Source organism: Micropterus salmoides, unplaced genomic scaffold (assembly GCF_014851395.1).
Source record: "Micropterus salmoides isolate LMB-PRFRI ecotype aquatic unplaced genomic scaffold, ASM1485139v1 Ms_hic_scaffold_10, whole genome shotgun sequence".
In the NCBI taxonomy this organism is placed as follows: Eukaryota; Metazoa; Chordata; class Actinopteri; order Centrarchiformes; family Centrarchidae; genus Micropterus; species Micropterus salmoides.
The window spans coordinates 34,506,090-34,529,808 of NW_024040041.1; the positions used below are offsets into that span (position 1 = coordinate 34,506,090).

At 42.2% G+C, this 23,719-nt stretch overlaps 2 protein-coding genes across 2 annotated transcripts in view; one reads left to right on the forward strand and one right to left on the reverse strand.

The window, feature by feature from the left end:
* Positions 1 to 10,635, forward strand: part of stx1b (syntaxin 1B) — a 79,759-nt gene extending 69,124 nt beyond the window's left edge. Inside the window, exon 10 of the mRNA XM_038709163.1 lies at positions 915 to 10,635. Within this exon, the coding sequence (XP_038565091.1) occupies positions 915 to 995 (81 nt within the window). The 3' untranslated portion in view covers positions 996 to 10,635. The remainder of the gene's footprint in view (positions 1 to 914) is intronic.
* A 2,228-nt stretch (positions 10,636 to 12,863) lies between these two features.
* The window catches only part of si:dkey-89b17.4 (zinc finger protein 850), a 36,685-nt gene continuing 25,829 nt past the window's right edge, over positions 12,864 to 23,719 (reverse strand). Inside the window, exon 5 of the mRNA XM_038709177.1 lies at positions 12,864 to 19,416. Coding sequence (XP_038565105.1) covers positions 18,989 to 19,416 — 428 coding nt within the window. The 3' untranslated portion in view covers positions 12,864 to 18,988. The remainder of the gene's footprint in view (positions 19,417 to 23,719) is intronic.

Sequence of the window (23,719 nt, forward strand, 5' to 3'; positions counted from 1 at the left end):
TAAGTCGCCCCCTGCTGGCCGCTAGAGAGGACGCAGGTTTAAGTCGCCCCCTGCTGGTTGCTAGAGAGGACGCAGGTTTAAGTCGCCCCCTGCTGGCTGCTAGAGAGGACGCAGGGTTAAGTCGCCCCCTGCTGGCTGCTAGAGGGGACGCAGGTTTAAGTCGCCCCCTGCTGGCCGCTAGAGAGGACGCAGGTTTAAGTCGCCCCCTGCTGGCCGCTAAAGAGGACGCAGGTTTAAGTCGCCCCCTGCTGGCCGCTAGAGGGGACGCAGGTTTAAGTCGCCCCCTGCTGGCCGCTAGAGAGGACGCAGGTTTAAGTCGCCCCCTGCTGGCCGCTAGAGAGGACGCAGGTTTAAGTCGCCCCCTGCTGGCCGCTGGAGAGGACGCAGGTTTAAGTCGCCCCCTGCTGGCCGCTAGAGAGGACGCAGGTTTAAGTCGCCCCCTGCTGGCCGCTAGAGAGGAGGTTTAAGGTGCTTCAGCACTGGTTTCACTTTTCAGAGCCGGAGGTTCCTGCTTAGTCTGAATAGATTATCAGCCCAAATGATCCTGTAATGTGAGGGGTTTACAGACATTATCTTAAGGTTGCCGACTGGATCGGAGGTTCAAATCTTAAATATTTGGTATTTACAAAGTGTGTGGTCCTGGTCTGGACTGAATTGTCTAGTGTGTGCGTTCTTAAGATTAAAATATAAAAAATGGGTTCATTCTGTTGTAAAACTGTGGTATCCTACGTATCCCTAAATCCTCTAGTGTGCACCAGGCATGGGAGCCCGCCACTCATTCAGCTGCTGATCTAACAATCATGCAAACTGAATGACTTTAGAACGCTTTGAACTAATGTCAAACAGTTTTCTAGTAAATGTGAGGAAATTAAATAAATTCTTTACCAACCCGTGTCTCTCCTGTCGCCCTGCAGAAGAAGATCATGATCATCATCTGCTGCGTCATTCTGGGCGTGGTCCTGGCGTCGACCATCGGCGGCACGCTGGGCTTCTAAGACGATGCTCCACCAACCTGCCGCTGTGACAACCGACACCGACCGACCGTCCGACCGCCAGCAGAGAAAAGAAACACAGACAACGACAACAACAACAACACAAAAACTTGAAACACAAATGCAAGACAGATAACCAATCAGCTAGGAAGCGATAACAGTCCAATCACAGATAAGAGGAAACACCGTGGGGTTGGGTGGGGTTCAAAAAACAAAGACAAAAAAAAAACAATAAAAATGCCATCACATTATAGCTGACTTAAATACATGACATACACAAAAAGAGGGTACAAATAATCTTACTATTTATTACAGATGTACATGTAAATGTATTGAACATATGAAGCAACATGTGGGTTAGCTACCTGTAAAAATGATGACCTCTAATATGACATTTACTTGTTTGTTTGTTTGTTTGTTTTGCCTTTTTTCTTATTTTTTAACACTTTCTTTCGTTTTTTCGGGAGTCTCCGAGGACAGTGATGGTGACCGCTGCTGGGTGGGAGCTCCGCAGGACGAGCGTTCCAGAACCGAACCTTTAATCCGTCCGTTAAGTTTCTTAGGTTTATTTCCCAGTAAGACGTTCTGGGACGGAGCACGTTCCAGAGCATCACAGAACATGCGGTCCTACTTGAGGACAAACGTTTTCCGCTCTGTCAGAACGTTCGGGAGCTCCAGAACTCGGAACAGAGGTGAGGTTCCAGAACGCCGTCCTGCAGGGCGAGCGCCCTCTGGTTTTTGCCAGAACCAGCTTTGTCCCTGTGATTCTGGGAGGGAGGGAGGGAGGGACCGACCTCGCTGTTGGCTCAGCCGCCTCTTTAGACCACCTCTCATTGGTTGCTCGCTCCTGTCATTCACCTCAGTCAGCCTATGTAATTAGCTAAGACTGGCAAAGCCCGACCTGCCACACGCCATTTTAAAAAAAGACAAAGGAAAGAGCGTGACACGTTGCCCGACAAACCGTGTTTCACAGCCAGCCGATTGGTTGGGAAAACACTGTGTGTGTGTGTGTGTGTGTGTGTGTGTGTGTTAGTGTGTGCGGGGGGGGGCGGGGGATGTCATTGCAACGTGGCAGGTTTCCACGATAACAACCTCCCCATCTTGTCACACCTATCCAACCAAAGAGCAGGGGGAGGGAGGGCCTCTGGTTTTCATGCTGAATTCGATTGGCCGTCGGCAGAAAACATGACGTTTGACTGACAGGTGAACGGTGGGAAGGAAGGGGGGGAAGGAGGAGGGTTTAAAGGCGGATGGGAGGAGACGGACAGTCAATCTATGCAGTTTAGATAAGAGGAAGACGACTTGTCCCGCCTCCCCCACCCAAGATAGCCAATGAGGATCGGGGGTTCACGTTACCGCACCAGAAGGCTCATCGCACAGATCGCTGTAGAAATATCGTAGTTAGGGGCCGGGTGTCATCTCCAAGCCGTCACGACTGATCTTCCGGAAGATTCTAAAAAATGAAGAGAACACATTAAAAAGTAAAAGTAAAGCATAACAAAATAAAACGAACAAACAAGCGAGACAAAAAAACGAAACGGACAGATAACGTAGAAAACGCTGAAGATGCCGGCGTGCCCTGTTTCGCCTGAGTGTTGTGGTACTGCTGTTGCTTTTCTGTTCTTTAATGGGGAACGTTTGCTGCTTTGTTGTTCCGTGGTGCTGCTGTTTTAGTGCGTGCGTGACGTTGTCCCGTGACGTATCGGCCTGACATCATTTAGCAGTTTGCCTGTTTCCTCCCTGCATCCCTCCATCTCCTGCCTGAGTGTGTGTGTGTGTGTTTTTGCGGATTGTGATGTTTAAATTCACACCATTTATTAAAAAGCCTGAGTTTCACAGGTGCGGTTGAACAGGAGAGGCTCTTTCCTATTGGTGGATTTTCTCTGTGGAAGGTGGAACATGTGACACACACACATTGACATACATTCACGACATAGCACATGCACGAACGCCTCTTCTACACGTTTAACTCTTCACACTGACACACTGAAAATCCCCCCTAAACATACACACTTTTAACTTTCCCGCGTCATGCCCGTGCTTGTGTTAGACTGGGTCGCTTAGCATGCTATAGAATTAGCTCGTGATACGTGTAGATCATGTAAAAGTTATTTTTGCAGACTGATCTTTATCTTTATGCTCTTTTACTAATGCTAAAGACGCTTTCCGTGTGTCCAGACCAGTGTTGGGGTTAAAGAATGAAACTTAAGGAATAAGATGGGAAGTGTGAAAGTTCATTCTTGACTTTGGAAATTACAGTTTGGCAAAAATAATCTCAAAACAAATTTCACTTATTAGCTTTTTTCCAGAGTTCTCAGTCTTCATCATCCCCCAATGGTGGTTGAAAGTCTTGGAAGGAACTAGTAAGCTAATAGCTGGTTAGTACAATTATTTCTTCCCCTTTAACAAACATGTAGCAATATACATAAAGTAGATCATGTCAATTGTTGTTTTGAAATGTGTTTACTGATCATCAGATTGTGTTAGAATTAGCAGTTGGCGGTACGTCTGCACTAAAATACTGGACTTTCACTACTACTGTTTTTTACACAAATGAAGCTATGACCGAAATTAACACGCTAACTTGAGATAAGCTAGTCCTGACTGAGTGAAACAGTAATCTGAGTAAACCTCAACACTGCTCCAGAATGGGACATCATGCATATATGTTGTACAAGAATGTTTAGTTTTGTTAACGTTAATGTGGTTTGTCTTGACAATAACACCAATGTGTGTGTTGCCCCCAAACTGGACACACGGGTGTGTTGAAAATGACTCCACAGTGTCGTGTCTCTGTTTTTGGACTTGGGGCGGGTTAAGGAGGAAGGTCTGTCCATGTACAGGCTCTGTGATACGGAGGTAGTCTGCTTCTGTTGAGGCCTACGCTGGGCAATACATGCATCACAGTCACGTTCAGGGTAACAATCAACACAAATACTAACACTACACTTCACTTGGTGTCAAAGCAATAAAGACAGTTTGTTATAGTTATATATATAGTTTCATTTGACAGAAAAGGTTTTAGCTAGCTTGCTGTGGTTAGATTCTGCCCCCAGATTTAGAGGCTGCAGAGCTGCAAAGTGGACAGATTTGTTTTGGGCATCCGGGGTTTTCCTTTCATTCGTTTAATGGCTGACAGCTGAAACACTTAAGGGCTTGGATGGACTGAATTATCAATTCAAAAGAAGAACAACTGTGTTAGAAAACATGCCGTTCACTCTGCATCTCTGTTGCTCTGACAGGAAGCTAACGTGACGCGTTGCTTGACAAGTATTGTTAGCGAACAGTTGACGCCACGGCTTCATGTTAGCTGCTTATTCTAACAATACTTCTGGCTGCCGGGGCGATGTGTAGACGTGAGGAAGTAGTCCTTGCTTTGTTGAATATGTGTGTGTTTTCTTGGGAGTCGTTGCAGTAGTTAGCGCTGTTAGCTGTCTATGTCCGTAACGCTGTATAGAGAGGATTTTTAGCTTCAGGTTTGGAGAAGAGTAAAGGTGGGAGTTTTTATTTTATTCTTTGAATTCCCAAAACCAAAACTTCACTTCTGTGTTCACCAAAGCTTTAAAAAATGACCCCCAGTCCCTCCAAGCAGCCAAATCCAATAGATGTTTGTCAGTAGATGTAGAATAATTTAGCACTTTTTCTGCTGTTGTGTTGTTCATGGCTACGTTCTGACTTTATAAGTGCTTTAGTGGTTTTTAGACTGTAATACAAACACTAAATATCAAATAATGTTTGCCCCTGTTTTTATAACTGTGTTTTTAGAGCTCTGCTTTATTTTTTGAGATTACAATACACAGACATGTAATGAGGGAATTAACAGAAGCTAAACTGAATTGCCCGTTGGCTGTCAGTACATTACACACCCCTACCAATCACAGCCCTTCATTTATCATCTGCCAGTTACATCATAAAGTGAGCCACATAATATTTCAATCGATTACATGTTCTCGGTGGTCGATGGTAACGTCACGGTCGACGCGGTAGTCTTGCAAGGGTTAAGGCGGTGGTGATCGCGGTGGATTTAAGACGCCGGGATGCCGTCGTAGCACCAGCCAGCTTGTTGACACTGATGTTTCTTTGCTGTGTGTATGTGTGTGTGTGTGTGTGTGTTTTCTGTAAAGTTCCTGTTCCTGTATGGCAGCCATCCATCAGGTCCTGCCGCCATCCTCTTGGGAAAGAAAACATGGACAAACGTCCCAAAACCACAAAGACGTTAATTAAACAAGTCGGCGAAGGTTAGGAAGTTTGTCCGAGTATTCGGCCCCCTGTCCTTTTGTCTTCTCTCCCCCCGTTTGTGTAGTATTCGTTTGGTTGTACAAAAAGACGGCGTTGAGGATCGGGAGTCTGCCCCTTCCCTTCCTAGCAGACCCCGCCCATCCTGTTGTGTGTAATAATGATAACAATAATAATAAAAACGGCATGCAAAAGCGTTGTGGAGTTTGCATGATGGTGTTTTTTGTCCCCCACCCCCAACCTGCCCTCCATGTCGTGCACTTTACCGTTCATCGGACCTGTCTTTGGTTAGCACGTTAGCACGTTAGCTAACTACTTTACTCGTTCCTTAATCTGCATTCTCGATTTTTTTATCTTTAAAAAGTTGGCACTACATGTCAACAAGTGCTTTGTTTTGTAACATTGTTGGAACTGGATTTTTAACGAGGAGGCTAAATTTTCAAATACGCTGCCGTCGACTTCAGCCATTCTGCCCCCCCCCCCCCCCTCAAACCCTCCCGCTAGGTTACACACCACCGTTATCAGCTGTTCCCTGTGTTTGTTTGCTTCCACGGATGCATTTGTGTTGTGTTTTTGTGGAGGAACTGTCCCCGCAAACGTTAATTATTGTTGGGCTAACCTCCAGTTGTCCCTCCGCCCGGTCTTGTGTGTGTGCAGCATGCCTCCCGTCCTCTTCAGTGACACAAGATTGGTGCATAAATGCGTGAATGTGTGTGTGTTTTGGAGCAGCACAAGTTTTGTTGTGATGTGCAAAGCATCCAATCGCAGGTCCGTGGATCGCAGCCGTTCGATGAATTTTGAACTTTGTTTTTTGAAAATTGTGACCAATGGGACGAGATCAGACACATTTCCGGACGCCATGATCACTGTTATTGTTATATTTATTAAAATTTAAACCAAAGCATTTTTTGCCCTCCCCCTCATGTGTTCTCAAAATGTTCGCCGCTAATATCAAAGAGCACAATGCGAGTAAAGTTTACACTGAGATGTTTGTCACAAATGGTGAAAAAATATATAATAAAAAACATTAAATGCTACCCTAACTTTAAAAACAAAAGCCCAGCCCCACCCCTGCCCACCACCAGCCCTCACTGCATGTTGGTCTGTCCGCCAATCAAACCCACAAAGCTTTCCAACAGTAATCTCACGTCACCACAACGATGTCTGCCTCCACACCCCACTTTCCTTTTCACCTGTAGATGTTAGCTTGTGATCTGATAAGTGGAAAAATATGACGCATAATCATCCGTGATAAAATTTGCATATGTACGCTTCTCCTCCACTTGAGGCATATACGGAGACAACGGTGGTGCTTTCTTATTCTATTTATTAATTGCTGTTATTCTTGTTATTTTGGTGTCATTTTCTGTACCTCTTGTTTATCAGTCTCTGTGTTCACACTACAGGATGGATGCTTCCCTGCGGGTTTTAAGGTTTTGCTAGCCGGACGGCCACAAAGGATTTTGTTTAAAAGCTTAAAGGCTTAAAGCCAACCAACCAACGCCTCTTTTATTGCAACCCCTCTCTACATTGTTTGTGTTTAGCTGTGCAAATGACAATAATTAAGATGAAACAGTGCTAGCTAACACTGCTTTGTTGTAATTGTGCTCATCGGGATCACCACGACTGCAGCGTCAGTTACTTTCTTTAACTCATTAACTGCACTCTACTCCGTTTATTTTGCCCTAGCTATAATATTACATTAACTGTTCTGGCAGCTGCGTTAGCGGTTAGCGGAACATTTGCGAGCTAGCAAGTCCCCGTAAACCTACAGCGAGCATTTTCCTATGTGTGAGAACAGACTGCAACCTTGTCAACTGAACTCACATATATAGGGAAGAATATATATATATAAATCTTACACCAACATACTGCATTTCTATAACTGTATTATGTGGCTGTGTAGCCATCACTGCTTCTGTTGGCTGTGTACAGTTTTTGTCAGAGTGGGGTACAGAAAGCAGGAAAAAATCATCCGGACAGAGTTTGGGTGCGACACCAAGACTCCAAAGATTGACTTACCGTTAGCCGTTAGCCATTAGCCTGTGTGTGGCGTATTGTTTCACAAAAGTATTGAAAAATGACTTCCTGAGTTCCTGTAATTTGAGGTTATTTTAACACACAAAACTAATGTGTGTGTGTGTGTATGTGGGCACAATACGCTCTATTATTTCTGAAAATTACTTTGTCAGTGTCAACCAGCAGCACAGCGTCTGCAGACACCAGGTTCAAAGTTAATCGTGCTTTTTTGTTCCTCCGCTGTCGGACGATTAAACTCTTCTCTACGATGATTTTTGTCTTCCTGAAAGAATTTTCAAAAACCAAAACCCTGTTCAGTGCCCTGCTCTGGATGATGCTAAAATGAAAATGTTTGTTTAATTGTGGCTTCATGCTGCTCTTGTCGGCAATAGCAGCTGCAATTTGATATGAACTGTTTTTTTTGTTTTTTTTTATGTGAAGCTCCACCCATATGTCTTTCTGCTCTCTTCATCGTACGAGACAGTATTTCAGTTTGTATCAGTGTTTTTTTCCCTAGTGGGAGGGGTGGGAGGAGTCAGAGGGAGGGGCCAACAAGACAGACCACACCCACCCGGTCTCTGCCATAGCAAGTAGGAAAGACACTTAAATAACATTATCATTATTATTGTTATTATTATTATTACCATAAATGACAGATAAAAATGCAGTAAAACATTTGCAAAAACCCAGAAGAAGAACGAACGGCTTCACACAAAGTGATCAAACAAACATAAAAAAGGGAGGTTATGACGATTCTATAATAGCAATGATTTAAAGAAGTACAAAAGGAGTTATGTTATCATAAGTAATAGTAGTTATATTGAATATTGAATGCTCGCAATTTTGTCAAACTGAAACTGGATTCTTTGTGTTATGTAATTATTGTAAATAACTTCAAAGAGAGAAAAAATGACTTGCATGTCTATGTATAAATCTACTGAGATATCTATTCCCGTCAAAGTTGACAAGTAGTTCGATCTCTGTCCTTTTTTGCCTCTTTCGCTTCCCCCTCAAACGTCGCCCGTCCTCACCTCCGCCCCTCCTGTCTCCACAGTCCTTTTGTTCTTTCTCCGTGGGTGAGAGACAATGAACAGAGAGGAAGAGAAACGTAGCTTCGAGCGTCCTCGTCCGTCATGCTCAGTTCAGACGCTGTGTTTACACCAGCCTGCCCAAATCACACTTTCACACGTGTGGAAGAAAAATGTATGACAGTGTTTTTCACTGCCGTGCCTTTTTGTTTTTTGGTCTCTTCATTTCTGTCTGAAACACTTCTGACAAATCCATTTAGAAGGAAATGTAAAGATCTCGTGTGTCGGCAGGTATTAAAATCGACAAATCTTTGCCTTTGTGGGTGTAAACGCAGCCACAACCACACCTCCGCCCATCACCCCAGTTCCAGAGGCTCCACCCACTGGCTCCTCTGATGAAAGTGCTTCCCTCCATATTAGGAAAATTAACCCCGCCTCCAGGGCTTTCCAAGCCACGCCCCATGATCACTTCGGAAGCACTGTTAGCGGGTTTCCGAACTCTCTCTCTCTCTGTCGGACGTTGTCTCTCAACCACAGCTAGCTAGCCAAACTACATACCTAAAACCTGGTCTCTTCACCTGCCTGTTCCCCCAGAGTGTAGCCTACACTCAGTCCTGAAAAACCCTGACGTGCTCCACAAGTTAGTAGCCAGATCATGAGATGCAAGTGCCCACATACTCTAACTGCGCTAACATCCGCCTGCTAGACTGCTAACAGTTTGATTGGCATAAGCAGCTCCAAGATGGCGCCAAATTTGAATATCGGTGGCAAAGAAGTGCCGCAGAGCCACGCTGCTTATACCTGTCAAGGCTGTCGGACAAAACAATCCCACCATTACAATTTATTGGGTCAGTTGAGTAGTAAATCAGTAAAACCGCACATCCATCAGCTACTGCAGAGCCTTTGGCTATAATGAACGTAAGACACACAAGATGGGATTTCTAACTGATCTTCTCCTTGGTCTTCGTGTTAACAGCAACCAAACCACAATCTGACCCTGTCGGTGCAACAACGGACAGATCTGAGGACGGTTCCCCAAAAGCAGTTTTTAACATGATCTCGGTCCCGTTGTCAGTCTATGGGGTGAGATCACAAGCCTTAAAATGCTTTTGGAAAATGAGGCCCAAGCCAGTTTTAAAAATCACGTAATGTGTTTCTGCATCCACTCAGCCGTCCTGACGTACCTCAAAACGCCACCACAGTCTTCCTTCTATGTTACATCTCTGGTTCCTCATCCGGTTCCTGGAGGTCTTAGCATCAGTTTCTCAAAGGTGTCGAGGCACAAGAGACCACTCGAAGGTCATACAGACATTTGAATCTCGAAGTCTTTGCGACAAACAGATTTAAGCTACTTGTGGATCTCTGAAAGGGAAACAATCTTTGTGGGTTTTACCTGGTCAGACTCACAATAGTAGCTCAGGTCTGTCTGAATGTAGTCCGAGTGCAGCTTTACGCCTTCGACGCGGTTTGAGGAACACGGCCGTCTCAGAGTCGCCACCTAATTTCGGGCCCCGTCTCTAGCCTCACACAGGCCTACCGTAACAAAGCGTGCAATATACAGAGAAACAAGGGCTTTCTTTATCATGCAGAGGCGTTCGGGCCCGGCCGGTACACTCAGACCTCCTGCAGGAACTCCTTTGACGAAATCACCCATTTTAGATGCCATAAACACGGGACCTTCTGGAGCGTCAGTAAGACTCTAGAAGAAGGACAAACCCCTATGTTTTTTAGTGCACATGGACAAATAAAGAAAGAAGCTATATATCGGGGGAAATGGCAGGCGAGAGACTGAAAATATTTCCTAAAATTTAAAAAACTACTAAACAAAAAGAGGACAGAGCCATCGCAATTCACACGCAACTTTGACCGGAAATGCAACTTGTGTCCCGTTTTTTTTGTGTGTGTGTATGTGTGCGTAGCGTAATGTAAAAGCGATCTGTCCCCCCCTCCCCTCCCCTCTCAGCCCGCCCCCTCTAAAACCCCCTCCCGACCCCCCACCCTCACCTCCAACCCTGTCTCCCCCCTCCTCCCCCTCTCTCGTACTGCTGTTGGCTGTTCTGTTTAGTTCATGTGACGTGCCAGTATTCCCCTCCACCCTACTTTACCCTTTTGCCCCTCCCCCCCTCCTCCACCACCCCCACTATCTCCCCCCTTCTCTCTCTCTCTCTTGCTCTCTCTCTCCTCCCTCCCCCTCTTCTCTCTCTCTTCATGGATCTTTAAGATGACAACTCTATGCAGATGCTGTCTTTTATAAGTGTGTCAAAATTTTAATTTAAAATAAAAACTTTAAAAAAACAAACCCTGACAGACATATTGAAATGATAACAAAAAATGAATAAAGAAAAGGATTGTTCAGTGTACTCTTGATGCCTGACGGGATCTTTATTGCTTTGTGTCTTGTTAATCACTCTCACTTTATCTTTACTTTTCTCCAGCTGATTCTAGTTTTGAGAAATTCTCAGTACAACAGGTCATACTCACCGCTCTGTTGTTATTTATTAATTTATTGTTGTTTATTTATCAGCAATTTATGTCTGTTTAACATTAAAAGCCTTCCAGAGAAAAAGAAGGATTATGGCCATCAGAAAGGCTTTAAATTTGAAATTGCAGATTTTGTCAGCTGTATCCCATAAAACAGATTTCAGACATGGAATATTTAACACACAGTAACATACAGTATCTCACAAAAGTGAGAACACCCCTCACTTGTTTGTAAATATCTGATTATATTTTCATGTGACAACACTGAAGAAATGACACTACAGTGTAAATAGTGAGCGTGCAGCTTGTATAACAGTGTAAAGTAGTGAGCGTACAGCTTGTATAACAGTGTAAAGTAGTGAGCGTACAGCTTGTATAACAGTGTAAAGTAGTGAGCGTACAGCTTGTATAACAGTGTAAAGTAGTGAGCGTGCAGCTTGTATAACAGTGTAAAGTAGTGAGCGTACAGCTTGTATAACAGTGTAAAGTAGTGAGCGTGCAGCTTGTATAACAGTGTAAAGTAGTGAGCGTGCAGCTTGTATAACAGTGTAAAGTAGTGAGTGTGCAGCTTGTATAACAGTGTAAAGTAGTGAGCGTACAGCTTGTATAACAGTGTAAAGTAGTGAGCGTGTAAAGTAGTGAGCGTGCAGCTTGTATAACAGTGTAAAGTAGTGAGCGTGCAGCTTGTATAACAGTGTAAAGTAGTGAGCGTACAGCTTGTATAACAGTGTAAAGTAGTGAGCGTGTAAAGTAGTGAGCGTACAGCTTGTATAACAGTGTAAAGTAGTGAGCGTACAGCTTGTATAACAGTGTAAAGTAGTGAGCGTGTAAAGTAGTGAGCGTGCAGCTTGTATAACAGTGTAAAGTAGTGAGTGTACAGCTTGTATAACAGTGTAAAGTAGTGAGCGTGTAAAGTAGTGAGCGTGCAGCTTGTATAACGGTGTAAAGTAGTGAGTGTACAGCTTGTATAACAGTGTAAAGTAGTGAGCGTACAGCTTGTATAACAGTGTAAAGTAGTGAGCGTGTAAAGTAGTGAGCGTGCAGCTTGTATAACAGTGTAAAGTAGTGAGCGTACAGCTTGTATAACAGTGTAAAGTAGTGAGCGTGTAAAGTAGTGAGCGTGCAGCTTGTATAACGGTGTAAAGTAGTGAGCGTACAGCTTGTATAACAGTGTAAAGTAGTGAGCGTGTAAAGTAGTGAGCGTGCAGCTTGTATAACGGTGTAAAGTAGTGAGTGTACAGCTTGTATAACGGTGTAAAGTAGTGAGCGTACAGCTTGTATAACGGTGTAAAGTAGTGAGCGTGTAAAGTAGTGAGCGTGCAGCTTGTATAACAGTGTAAAGTAGTGAGCGTACAGCTTGTATAACAGTGTAAAGTAGTGAGCGTACAGCTTGTATAACAGTGTAAAGTAGTGAGCGTGCAGCTTGTATAACAGTATAAAGTAGTGAGCGTGCAGCTTGTATAACAGTATAAAGTAGTGAGCGTACAGCTTGTATAACGGTGTAAAGTAGTGAGCGTGCAGCTTGTATAACAGTGTAAATTTGCTGTGCCGTTAATGTCTGAACCGCTGACAACTAAAGTGAGTACACCCCTCAGTGAAAATGTCCTAATTGGGCCCAAAGTGTCAATATTTTGTGGGGCCACCGTTATTTTCCAGTGATGCTTTAACCCTCCTGGGCCTGGAGTTCAGCAGAGCTTCAGGTTGGCTCTGGAGTCCTCTTCCTCTCCTCCATGACGACATCACGGAGCTGGTGGATGTTAGAGACCTTGAGCTCCTCCACCTTCTGTTTGAGGAGCCTCACAGATGCTCATTAGGTTCAGGTCTGGAGACATGCTCGGCCAGTCCGTCACCTTTACCCTCAGCTTCTTTAGCGAGGCAGTGGTCGTCTCGGAGGTGTGTTTGGGGTCGTTATCATGTTGGGATCCTGCTCTGCTTCAGTATGTTTCTGTCAAATAAACAGGAGGAAATAGTGCATTTGTTGGGGACTATTTTCAGCGGCGGATGAATCCACATGTGGTGCTCTAGTGAGTTTTTGGGCCAGCAGGATGGTGTATTTGGGACTGATTTAGAATAAGCTACAGTGCTTCCAGGAATTTACCAATTAATGTTTTATTAAAAACTGTAGAGGACAATAAGAACCATCAAGAAGAAGAAAATGCGCAGGAAGCGATGCGATGATGTTCTGAGAGCCTGACATTTTAGATTTAGTGATTTTTTGCAACAAACCATTTCTCACTGTCAGCTGCTTGTCAGTTGACACTCTCGTTAACATCAGTTCATCACAAGTAGATATAAATACATGTATTCTACAGTTATTTGTTTTGTATATAAAAGGTCATACAGAGGTTATGATATAGAGGTACAATGACAATACATCATCTAACCAAACAGCACAGAGTCTACTGCTATGTCTCTACAAGTCCCTTTCTGCTGCGCCATTTTGCATCCCCAACTAAAATTAACCTGATTATTTGGACCATGTGAATGCCGACGCAGATAAATCTAAAACTAATTTGACATTTTTTCTAATCAAATTAAACCAGGAGGAAAATGTTCTTTAAACTGACACGGCTTAACAACTTTTAACTTAACCCCTAAATCGAGGCTGTCAGGAATGAACGTAAGCATAATGCATTCAACAAAGACTCATCTCATAATTACCAGATAAAGATATGGAAACGTTTTCTCGTTCACATAATTATGAGAATTTTTACTGTTTTTCACAGATCTCTGGAGATGCAGATCTCATAATTTAAAAATTGTTCTCATAATTACTAATTCTGAGAATTTTGTATGATATATCCAAGGAAGGTTAATATCAAGGGCAACTGGACTTTGTTGAAGATTCTCAAAGACGTTTCAACTCTCATCCAAGAGGCTTCTTCAGTTCTGACTGACTGGCAGGGAGTCCCAGCTATTTAACCTCTGTGGGGTCGTTATCGAGGTGATGGATACCGCCCGGTTCGTCAGTGCTCCTGACTGTTGTAACGACCGTCGTTGTGGTGGTTAGAGTCACCTGAAGCCAAGTTTAAACGACTGTTGTTAGCATTGTCACATGAGGTCACATGTGAGTATTTGTTTTACTGGGAAGAAATGAAAGGACAGCATTGTAGGTGGGGGATAAGTGGTGTCTCAGACCTCCTCTGTTCAGTGACGGTCTCTCTATTCTGGTGTAAATGGCCTCTTTCAATCCTCTTTCGAACCATCTGTCCTCCCAGTGGTTCATCTCTCCCCAGGACACTAAACACTCACATTTGGCCTCAGGTGACTCCAACGACCACAACTTCCTGCCAGTCAGTCAGAATTGAAGAAGCCAACATGTTCTCATCTCGCTTCAAATACCGACGCTTTGAGAAAGCCTGAAAAGGCATCAGTATTTGACGCACAAAGTACCCTTCAGCATTTGTACAAGACGCGTTTTTAATATGTGGAATCGATGCAGTTTGGTAAGGTTTAGGAAAAGATCATGGTTTTGGTTAGGTTTAGGCACCAAAACTATGGTTGCTTGGTGAGTGTGTTACTTGAAAGCCCAGTGCATTTCATACGGACGCTGAAAGATACCTTGTGTTTCAAATACGAACAATTTGTCAGGCTTTCTCAAAGCATCGGTATTTGACGCCCTGGGATGAGACCAGGCTCGAAAAGGCCTCTTGGATGAGAGGCGAAACGTCTTCAAGTGTCTTCAACCAAGTCCAGTTGCCCTTGATTTTAACCTTCCTTGGATACCTAAGACCTGGATGACTCAGAAGCTTCACAGATATTGTGCTGGAGATAGTATAACTTTTTGATTCTCATAGTTGCGAAGAGTATGAGAAAACATTGTCATATTTACAAAATACATTATTTAGAAAGGAGACAAAATGGCTGTCACAATGACCTGCAGTTGTATGTCACTTTTTTTGGAGAACTCTTTATAATTTCATCTGATAAACCAGATCTGAAGTGTAGAAACAACACTGAACTATGACCCTCAACCCACACGTCATGTAAGTATTTTAGAGCTGAAAGCGTTTCGTTTGAGTGAAATCAGCTGCAGATTGTGACCAAGTAAGCAAAAGCATCATCACATCATTACCTTTATAAATTCTACTTCTTTTTAGTTTGTACCACAACCCTTTAAACTATCTATATATGTGAGCTGTCAGGCACAGAGTCAGAAAATACAGGTGTCCTAAAAACCAACTGAGTACAAGACGGTGAAGAAGACGGAGGCAGGATAAATCCGTGATGTTACAAACTCTCCTGATGAGGAACGTTGCTGGTCAACAGGCCGCTGTCAGACGAACCTGAAGTCTGTATTTGGTGAGTTTCTTCAGAGACAAAGCTACATGGCTCCCGACATCAGCTTTGTGAAAGAAATCCATGATAAATGAAGTCTGTGAGAGATCCGATGAGAACGTCACAAGAGTCCCAGTTTTTTGGTCGTCTTGTAGAACAGCTGGTTATGGAAGTCTATTTCCACATTTTGAAGAACAAATCCACCAGCTAAGTTTTTCTTTCATTGTTAAGTGTTAGGTTTTTCTCATAATAATGACTTCTACTCTCAGAGTTTGGAGAAACTTTCTAATACTTGTGAGATAAAGTATCTATAAATTATGACTAATAGATACTATCTCGCAGATAACAGGATGTTTCTTCAAGTACTGAGTTAGTATGACTGAGTACTTCATAATTAAAATAAGCTTCTCGTGATTACGAGATAGTATCTACCAACTATGAGAAACTTTCTCATAAAGAAGAGAAACTTGTTTTTTCAGTTTTAGATGCCAAGTCAAAATGATGAGATACAATCTCATCATTCAGATTCTCAGATGTTTCTCATTATGACAGAGTTTGTAATAACTATGAGTATCTCACCCTCGGTAGCTCATAATTATGAGAAGGTTTCTCATAATTATTACATACGATTTCATCATAAATAGAACAAAGTGATAATTAGTTTCTTGAGATAATATCTCATCATAATTATTAATTTATAATTATGACTCTGAATCTTATAACTGTGAGGTTTCTCATGAAATATCATAGCAAATTTTGTCAGAATCATAAAATAGTGGTCATAGATTGCCATAAATATGAGTTTCTCATTATTACTAGATAATATCTAATGATTAAGAAACTGAATTGTGTTTCTCATTATAAATGTTCCTCATACTTGCAACATGAGATTGCACCTCATAGATTTGACTATTTATTTTCTCATAAAAAGGATCATAAATTATGAGATAAAGAGTATATATAAAGAGTTTGTAATAACTATCTCATACTCTGTATCATATAATTATGAGAAAGTTTCTCATCATAAATAAAACTATGTGATAATTAGTTTGTCATTATTATGTATCTCATTATTATCTCATAATAATGAGATACTTCAAATTTGACTCAGTATAATTATGAAAAGGTTTCTAATATCATAGCAATGAGAAATTCAACTATAATCGCAACATAGTAGGCATAATTACTAGATAATATCTACTGATTAAGAAACTCAGTTGCGTCATAATTATGATGCCGTTTCTCATATTTATGAGAGTTTGTCATAATTAGCTCCTGCAGTTCATCCAGGAGGCAGTTTCAAAGTGTTCTACAAATACTGAAACTTTACACTTAACTTTTTTATATTTACAAGATTCAGAAACACTTAATAGTGAATAAAAAACATATGATAGTTTTTTTCCCCACATGACATAAATGGACTTCCGTGTTGATGGTTTGATTTTGGTGTTGAAGTTAAAAACAGTCTGAGTGTTGAGGTTCTGATCTCGACAGTCCTTCGGAGGATGATGATGATTCCCATCAGGGCAGCTAAGTTCACAGTTCCTTTGCTGACCTGAAGGCGTCCAAACACCCATGAAACTACATTTTCCCAGTTTTTTCTCTGCTTTACGTCTGTACGTTATGAGTCTTGAATGCTAACAGAAGAAGAGGAAGGAACACTGTTTATCCTCCGTAGTGTAAAAAACAGAATCTCCTCATGTTTGTCCGTGTCGACGTCCTCTGTTCATCTTCGCTTTGTTCCTCCACTCCAGAGTTTGTTAGAAGTTAACGTTTTAAGTTTCAGTCTGAAGAGACGCTGTGAAGTCTTACAGTCTGTCAGAGGAAAGAGAGTTTATATGAATGAAATGAGCTGTTGTTTTCACTCAAAGATCATCTAAAAAAAAGAATCCTTGCTTTCATTTCCTCTATTTTCCCTCTGGACAAGTTTTACGAAGGCCCTGTCTTCACCTGGCCTTCACATGTGATCTGTATCTGGACATGTTTTCTGATAAATATCATCTGATCTATGCTTCTTTGCATTTACAGCTGCTGAGATCTGAATGGTCTCGCTCCAGACAGCGTGACGCCGAGGAAAAAGACGCTTCCACGGGTTTAAAATGTTTCTGCTTCTTGACTCTACAACAACAACACTCTTCGCTTCGTTCAATGGCGTGAAACCAGAGCATAAAACAGAAAATCAGGATTACATGAGAGGAACAAATAGGAGCTAGTACACCAAGATTAGAGGAAGAGGTAGTGGAAACAATAGAAGACCCATCATCCACTCTGACGTCTTTAAACCTAAAATATATCCCAATAGATAAAGTCTGATATCTACTTAAACACCCGGCGAGCTCAGTTCATCAGGAGGAAGTGACGACAACGACGACGCAATATGCCGCTTCACTCAGAGTGTAAAAGTGTTCAGACCCGTTCAGCTAAGCCTCCGAGTGCCGTTCATCATCGACGGAGAGAAACTCAGAGAGCTTCACAAAGTCAGAGAAAAAAAACGCACATTTAAGTTTCCATGAAGAGAAGAGCTTCAGCTTCCAGGTTTCCTGCTCATGAAAGGATCTGAATCATGTAAGAAACTGAATAACTCACTGAAAACCTAAATAACTGCTAAAACACATCATGTTGAAATTTAATTCCAAAATTCGTTCGTCAACCATCAATCTGAATTTATATGGTTTGGACTTGAAACTATATGTTGTTTGTGCAGCACGTTATGACGACCCATATTTACTTTTATTGTGGCAACGACCTCTAGTGGTAATATGACGGTAGCAAAGGAGGACGTCGGGTGACGTATTATAAATAGGCAGGGAGTCCGCATAAGGAGGTAGAACGGGGTGGTTGGATGGCTGAAACACTGGACTTACTTAGGAGACCAGTTTTAACTGACTTGTGTCACGTGACTTATATAATGTACTTATTTTGACCCAAACCACAATGTTTTTCATAAACGTAACCAAAGTGTGACCGTTTCACAACATTAGTGGTGAAAGCGCTCGTTCACAGTGTTTAATGCTCATATGTGTCGTTTTGGGATGGATAAAACGATATATGCTGTCGTTTAGGTTGGGGGACTTGTTGATAAAAAACGATCATGATAAAACTATAATATCTATTCAAACTGCTACATTTAGTTTCTATATATTTATTTGTTGATTTAATATCCGAGACGTTGCCACTGCTGTAAATGCACCAGAGTTACACATCATCCTGAAAAAACAACATGACATCACTGAAATCCGTTATTAGCACATAGGGCAATAACACGACTCGGATCAAAACATTCAAGTAAATAAACTCTAGTTTATCAGATTCAGATGCCAAAATTCAAGGTAAAAGCTGAATATCAAAACTGAATGGAACTGATCAGAACGTCACCCGATCCAAAAAAGAGAGACTTATACTGTAGTCGTGAAAGTGATTGGAAGTTTGAATAACTGACCCTTGTTTTCTGATAAATTGTGTTTTTGTCTGTCTCTAAATACCCATGAGCCTCAGCTGCTGTTGCTATGGAGATAAACCATCAATCAGAGAGAATTTTAAATGCAATGAGAATGAATCACGTTGAAATAATCAGTTTTCCAAACGCAATTTAAATTTAGCTTGTTGTTATTGAACACACAGCAGTATATGAAGCTCTGTGATCGGCTGTTTGACAGTGAAATGCACCATGGGAGTCGCAGTCGACTTTGTCTTTTGTTCACAGAAAAAGATATTTTCGAACTTCTTTTGTTTCACGTCAGGAACCAGGAAAAACCTCGAAGAGGGGAACTTAAAACTGATAAATTCAGACTGATGGTTTTCAGGTGAAATATCTCAGTGATATAATGATATCAGGTGTTCAGTCTCTGATAAAATTTAAACCCGAACCCACAGACCAAAACCTCCACATGGTGTTCCTCAGGAGACCACGCGGTCCGGGGAAGTCTGTTTCAGAAAGACCAGTGAGGTTTAGATTTAGATGAAAGGTCTGGAGGCGACGGTGAGGAAGGCGGATGACCTCCCTCTGGACAGTGGCGGACCCCTCCAGTGCACCTTCATGTGGTGCCTCAGGTTGGACCGGGACGAGAAGCTCTTGTCACACTGCTGGCAGGAGAACGGCTTCTCCTTGGTGTGGATGCGGCGGTGGCAGATAAGCGCCGTGGACACCCGGAAGGACTTTCCGCAGTCCGGGCACCGGTAGCGCTTGGGCTCGGTGTGGATCCGTCTGTGGTTCTTGAGGGACATCAGGTTGGGGAACTCCTTCTGGCAGTGGTTGCAGAAGTAGGTCCCGGTCTTGTGGCTGTTCTTGTGGTTGAGCAGGGAGCTGGCGTGGCGGTAAGACCGCCCACACTGACTGCAGACGAAGCTCCTGGAGCTGCTGGTCGAACCCCCCGAACTCAGATCTGAGAGGAGACAAAGACCAGGGTTTTAGTTCACATTAACGCCACGTGGTGGACTGTGCAACAAGCAGATTCAGATCTCAAAGAGCTGAGGAGGTCCCGCACTGCCGGGACACGTTAGTGATGGCAGCGTCTAAATATATCGCTCCCCCGTAAACCAACGTCCAGCTGCAGACCTCCAGTCAGACGGTCCAGTTTGTTCAGCCATCCTCACCAGAAAAACGGACGTGTAGGTCGATTATTATCCAGCTTCTTACGACCCATGTTTAGGCTTTTAGCTGCCTCTAGTGGCCGCACGGCGGTAGCATTGTAGGAAATCAGAAGACGGATTATTAGTGTTGTAGTCAAGGCCGCCGAAACCGAGACCAAGTCAATACCGAGACCAGAATTTATTGAGACCGAGACAAGACCAAGACTTTTAGGGTCTGAAACCAAGTCGAGACCAAGACCAGAACTTATTGAGACCGAGAAAAGACCAAGACTTTTAGGGGCTGAGACCAAGTCGAGACCAAGACCAGAACTTATTGAGACCGAGACAAGACCAAGACTTTTAGGGGCTGAGAACAAGTCGAGACCAAGACCAGAACTTATTGAAACCGAGACAAGACCAAGACTTTTAGGGGCTGAGAACAAGTCGAGACCAAGACCAGAACTTATTGAAACCGAGACAAGACCAAGACTTTTAGGGGCTGAGACCAAGTCGAGACCAAGACCAGAACTTATTGAAACCGAGACAAGACCAAGACTTTTAGGGGCTGAGAACAAGTCGAGACCAAGACCAGTTTCCCACATTACATGACACACAATAAAATGTGGAACGAGATCACAGGTACTTCTTCCACATTCCCATTAAAACACCCACGTACAAACACTAAGGGCTGAAATCAACTCCTTCTCCATAGTTACCATTGCGGGGAGGGGAGAGTCGTTACGTTAACAACACATTTTTAATTAATTGTTGCATTTGAAGCAACACGTTTTACATCCAACCAAATTTTGGATGTTAACAAATAAATCAGACGATGCAAAAGCAATTTATTGATATTCCCAAAGTTATGGTCTTGACTGGTCTTGAAATAAAATCCAGAGTCTTCAATGTCTGAGACCGAGACAAGACCGAGTACAAATGCGGTCGAGTCCGAGACGAGAAGACCATCAAAAAGTGGTCTTGAGACCAAGACCGGTCTCTACAAGACTACAACAGTACGGATTATAAAGGTAGGATGGGTCAAACTCAGGACTTTCACACAAGTTTGTCACTGAGTGCTGCAGCTCCACAACAACTTCTAACTAGATCTGTATCTGATGACTGCAAACAAACAAAAACTGTCTCATTATTACAAGAAAAACTTGTAATCGATGAGTTCTGGATCTCCGTTACCAAAAGTAAATCTCATAATTAACAAGATTCGTGTCTCATAACAGCAAAAAACTGTTTTGACAAAATCTGTATTTATTTATAATTATGAGAAAACTAAATCTGTACGTCAAAAAAATCTTTCTCATCCATATCACATTAATTACAGATCTCGTAACTAAGATAGTAAGTTACAGTTACAAGGTCCTGATGTCAAAATAGCACTGAAGAACAAACAGCAAAGGGTCAAAGGTCAGCTCCATTTCTCTCAGCATGACAAGACATAAACATTAAAAACATTAAACATCTAAAGAAAAAAGGGGCGTCTGCAGCCACGAAGCAGCTTTTCAGAATAAAACAATGACTTATTAATGAGCGTCTCACTTTACAACCAAAATCACAATAAAGTGATTATTTTGACACAGTTTGGCTCCCAAGAGGCCGTCGGCTGCTCGGATCTGAGCTGCGTGACGAAAGGATTTTCATTTACAGACTGTCTGACAAATCTGCCATGAAGGGTTATTACACACAGATGACACGGTCGACATCACATAATCGATGTAAAATCTGATACAGACAAAATAAAAAGGCAGTTTGACACTATACCAACTGGCAGCCATTTTGTGCCAACAAAGCATTAGGACCTGTTTTGTTTATTTAGCAAAGATCATTTCCAAATAATAATACAAATTAGCTCTTTATTGTTGATTAGCAACAAAGTCAATGTTTGATGTTGATCAGTCAGCAGTTTCACATCAAACACAAACCTTCATCTTCAGGATAAAAACACATGCACAGAGGACAGGACAGTAAAGTGCAGGTTTTTATGAATGGAGTTTGGTTTAGACACATGTTACTGTAGAAAGCCGGTTTGTTTCAGGTTAGTAATTATCCAAATGTTTTCAAAAGGTTTACATTAAACACTGCAGATACACATGGCATGACTGACAGGTGGTTTTAAAATCCTAATAATGAAACTGGATTTGATTTATATCTTTAATTTTAAAGGAGCTAAAACACAAAATTTTGTTCCTGATTGTAACAAACTTACAAAGATGCACTTTTAAAAGTTATGAACTTTATGATGAACAAAATATGTAAACGTCTAAATTATATGTTAGAATAAAATAATATTTTCAGATTTAGCACCAGACACAAGAAGAAAAACACTGGTACACACTTTTTGGACCACATTATTTCAACCAGAGTACTTTAGTTTCTCTTAAATATTTAACCTGCAAACATTAAGTCCAACATTTAGTTGTCAGATAAGACGCACGCCGTGACTGGATACTGGAGTCATGAGTTGTGGGTGAGATCGTTTTTTACAAGCCACCGAAACAAACGTTTCCACATGTTTTATTTATTCAATTAACTGTTCAGTTTTTTTCTCTACATGAAGGTCGAAATGCTGACATGAGGCCAGGACACACTATAGTTCTGAATTCCCTTAGATTTCATTGAAATTTATCACCAGCAGCTGGATTTTCAGACTGTTCTCATTTCCCCCCAAAAAAGCTTTGCTTTGACACGTATTTCGGTGTCTGGTACCAACGCACATGGCAAGCGATAGTTCAACGCTAAAAGTAGGCCTAGTATAAATAACAGAAAAGTCAAAGTAAGGAGTGGGTTTGGGTGGACAGGTGAGACAAAACCGTTAAAACTGGTGTTTGTTTCCCATATGAAACAAAAAGATTCACTGATTTTGTTTTGTGATATTACGTAAGTAGCGGAACTGAACTTAGATACTTTAAGTCACTTAAGTAACGTAGTTATTCCCAAACCATGATCTTTCCTAACCCTAACCAGCAGTTTTTGTGCCTAAACCTAACGACGTAACCAAACTGTGACGTTGCACAACATTAACCACTAGTTTTATTTTCAAAGTCTAACCAGACGTTGCATATTTGTTGTTCCTAACTTGACCCTACACGTACAAAAACAACATTAAAGGAGACCTGTTATGCTTTCCACATTTTACGACTTATCTACAATGTTACAATGTATGTAAATGTATTCAAAGTATTTAAAGAGGTGGTATTCTGCTCATTTTCAGGTTCAAAATCTTAATTAGGGGTTGTACCAGAACAGGTTTACATGGTTATATTTTTCTCATACTGCACATTGCTGCAGCTCCTCTTTTCACCCTGTGTGTTGTACGCTCTACTCTTGAGCTACAGAGTGATGCATCTTACTTGTACAAAATCTTTTTTCGGAGTTGCACATGCGCAGTTCCCAGGTAAGGACTACTAGCCAATCAGAAGGAGAGAAGGGCGGGTCGTAAGAAACAAGGTAGTGTGATCCAAATCAAAGCCGCTTCAGACTGAGACCGTAACCTAGCAGATGGTATAAGTTACTCACAAGTCCACAACATCATTGTTCCACATCTTACAATAAACCACTACAGAAATCACCATATTTCAACTCAATTCTACATAAAAATTGGCCAAACAATTTGAACGTTTGCTCAGTAGCTTTTTAAATCAGGTGTAACATTAGCATTATAGCTATAACTTTAGCTGCGTTAGCCAACGTTTACAACAACTCCGCACTTGAACAGTCTGTGAAGTTACATTGCCGTGTTTATTTTAAATATAATTCACAACCAATAAAGCACACTTACAGGTTGTGATTGTGGGCGGGAGCAGAGGGCTCTGTGAGCGGGCGGCTGGCCGGCCTCACACGCTCTCTGACCAGTCAGCAGTCTGTCGTGTTTTCACGTTACATTTTAGTATCGCCTCAGCTCGCTTGGAACCTCAACAGAGGTGATACGAAAAAAAGTACCTGGAAGCAGGTACAGGTGCAACATTTCTACAAAGGAAAACCAAACAAAGGCGAGTCGAGCGGTTCAGAGCAGAGCTTTCTGTGGGAGATGGGAACTCCCTTTGGGCTTTTTCACTTTGCAAACCTGTTACATGCACAAAAAAGATATATCACTCAATAAAGGAG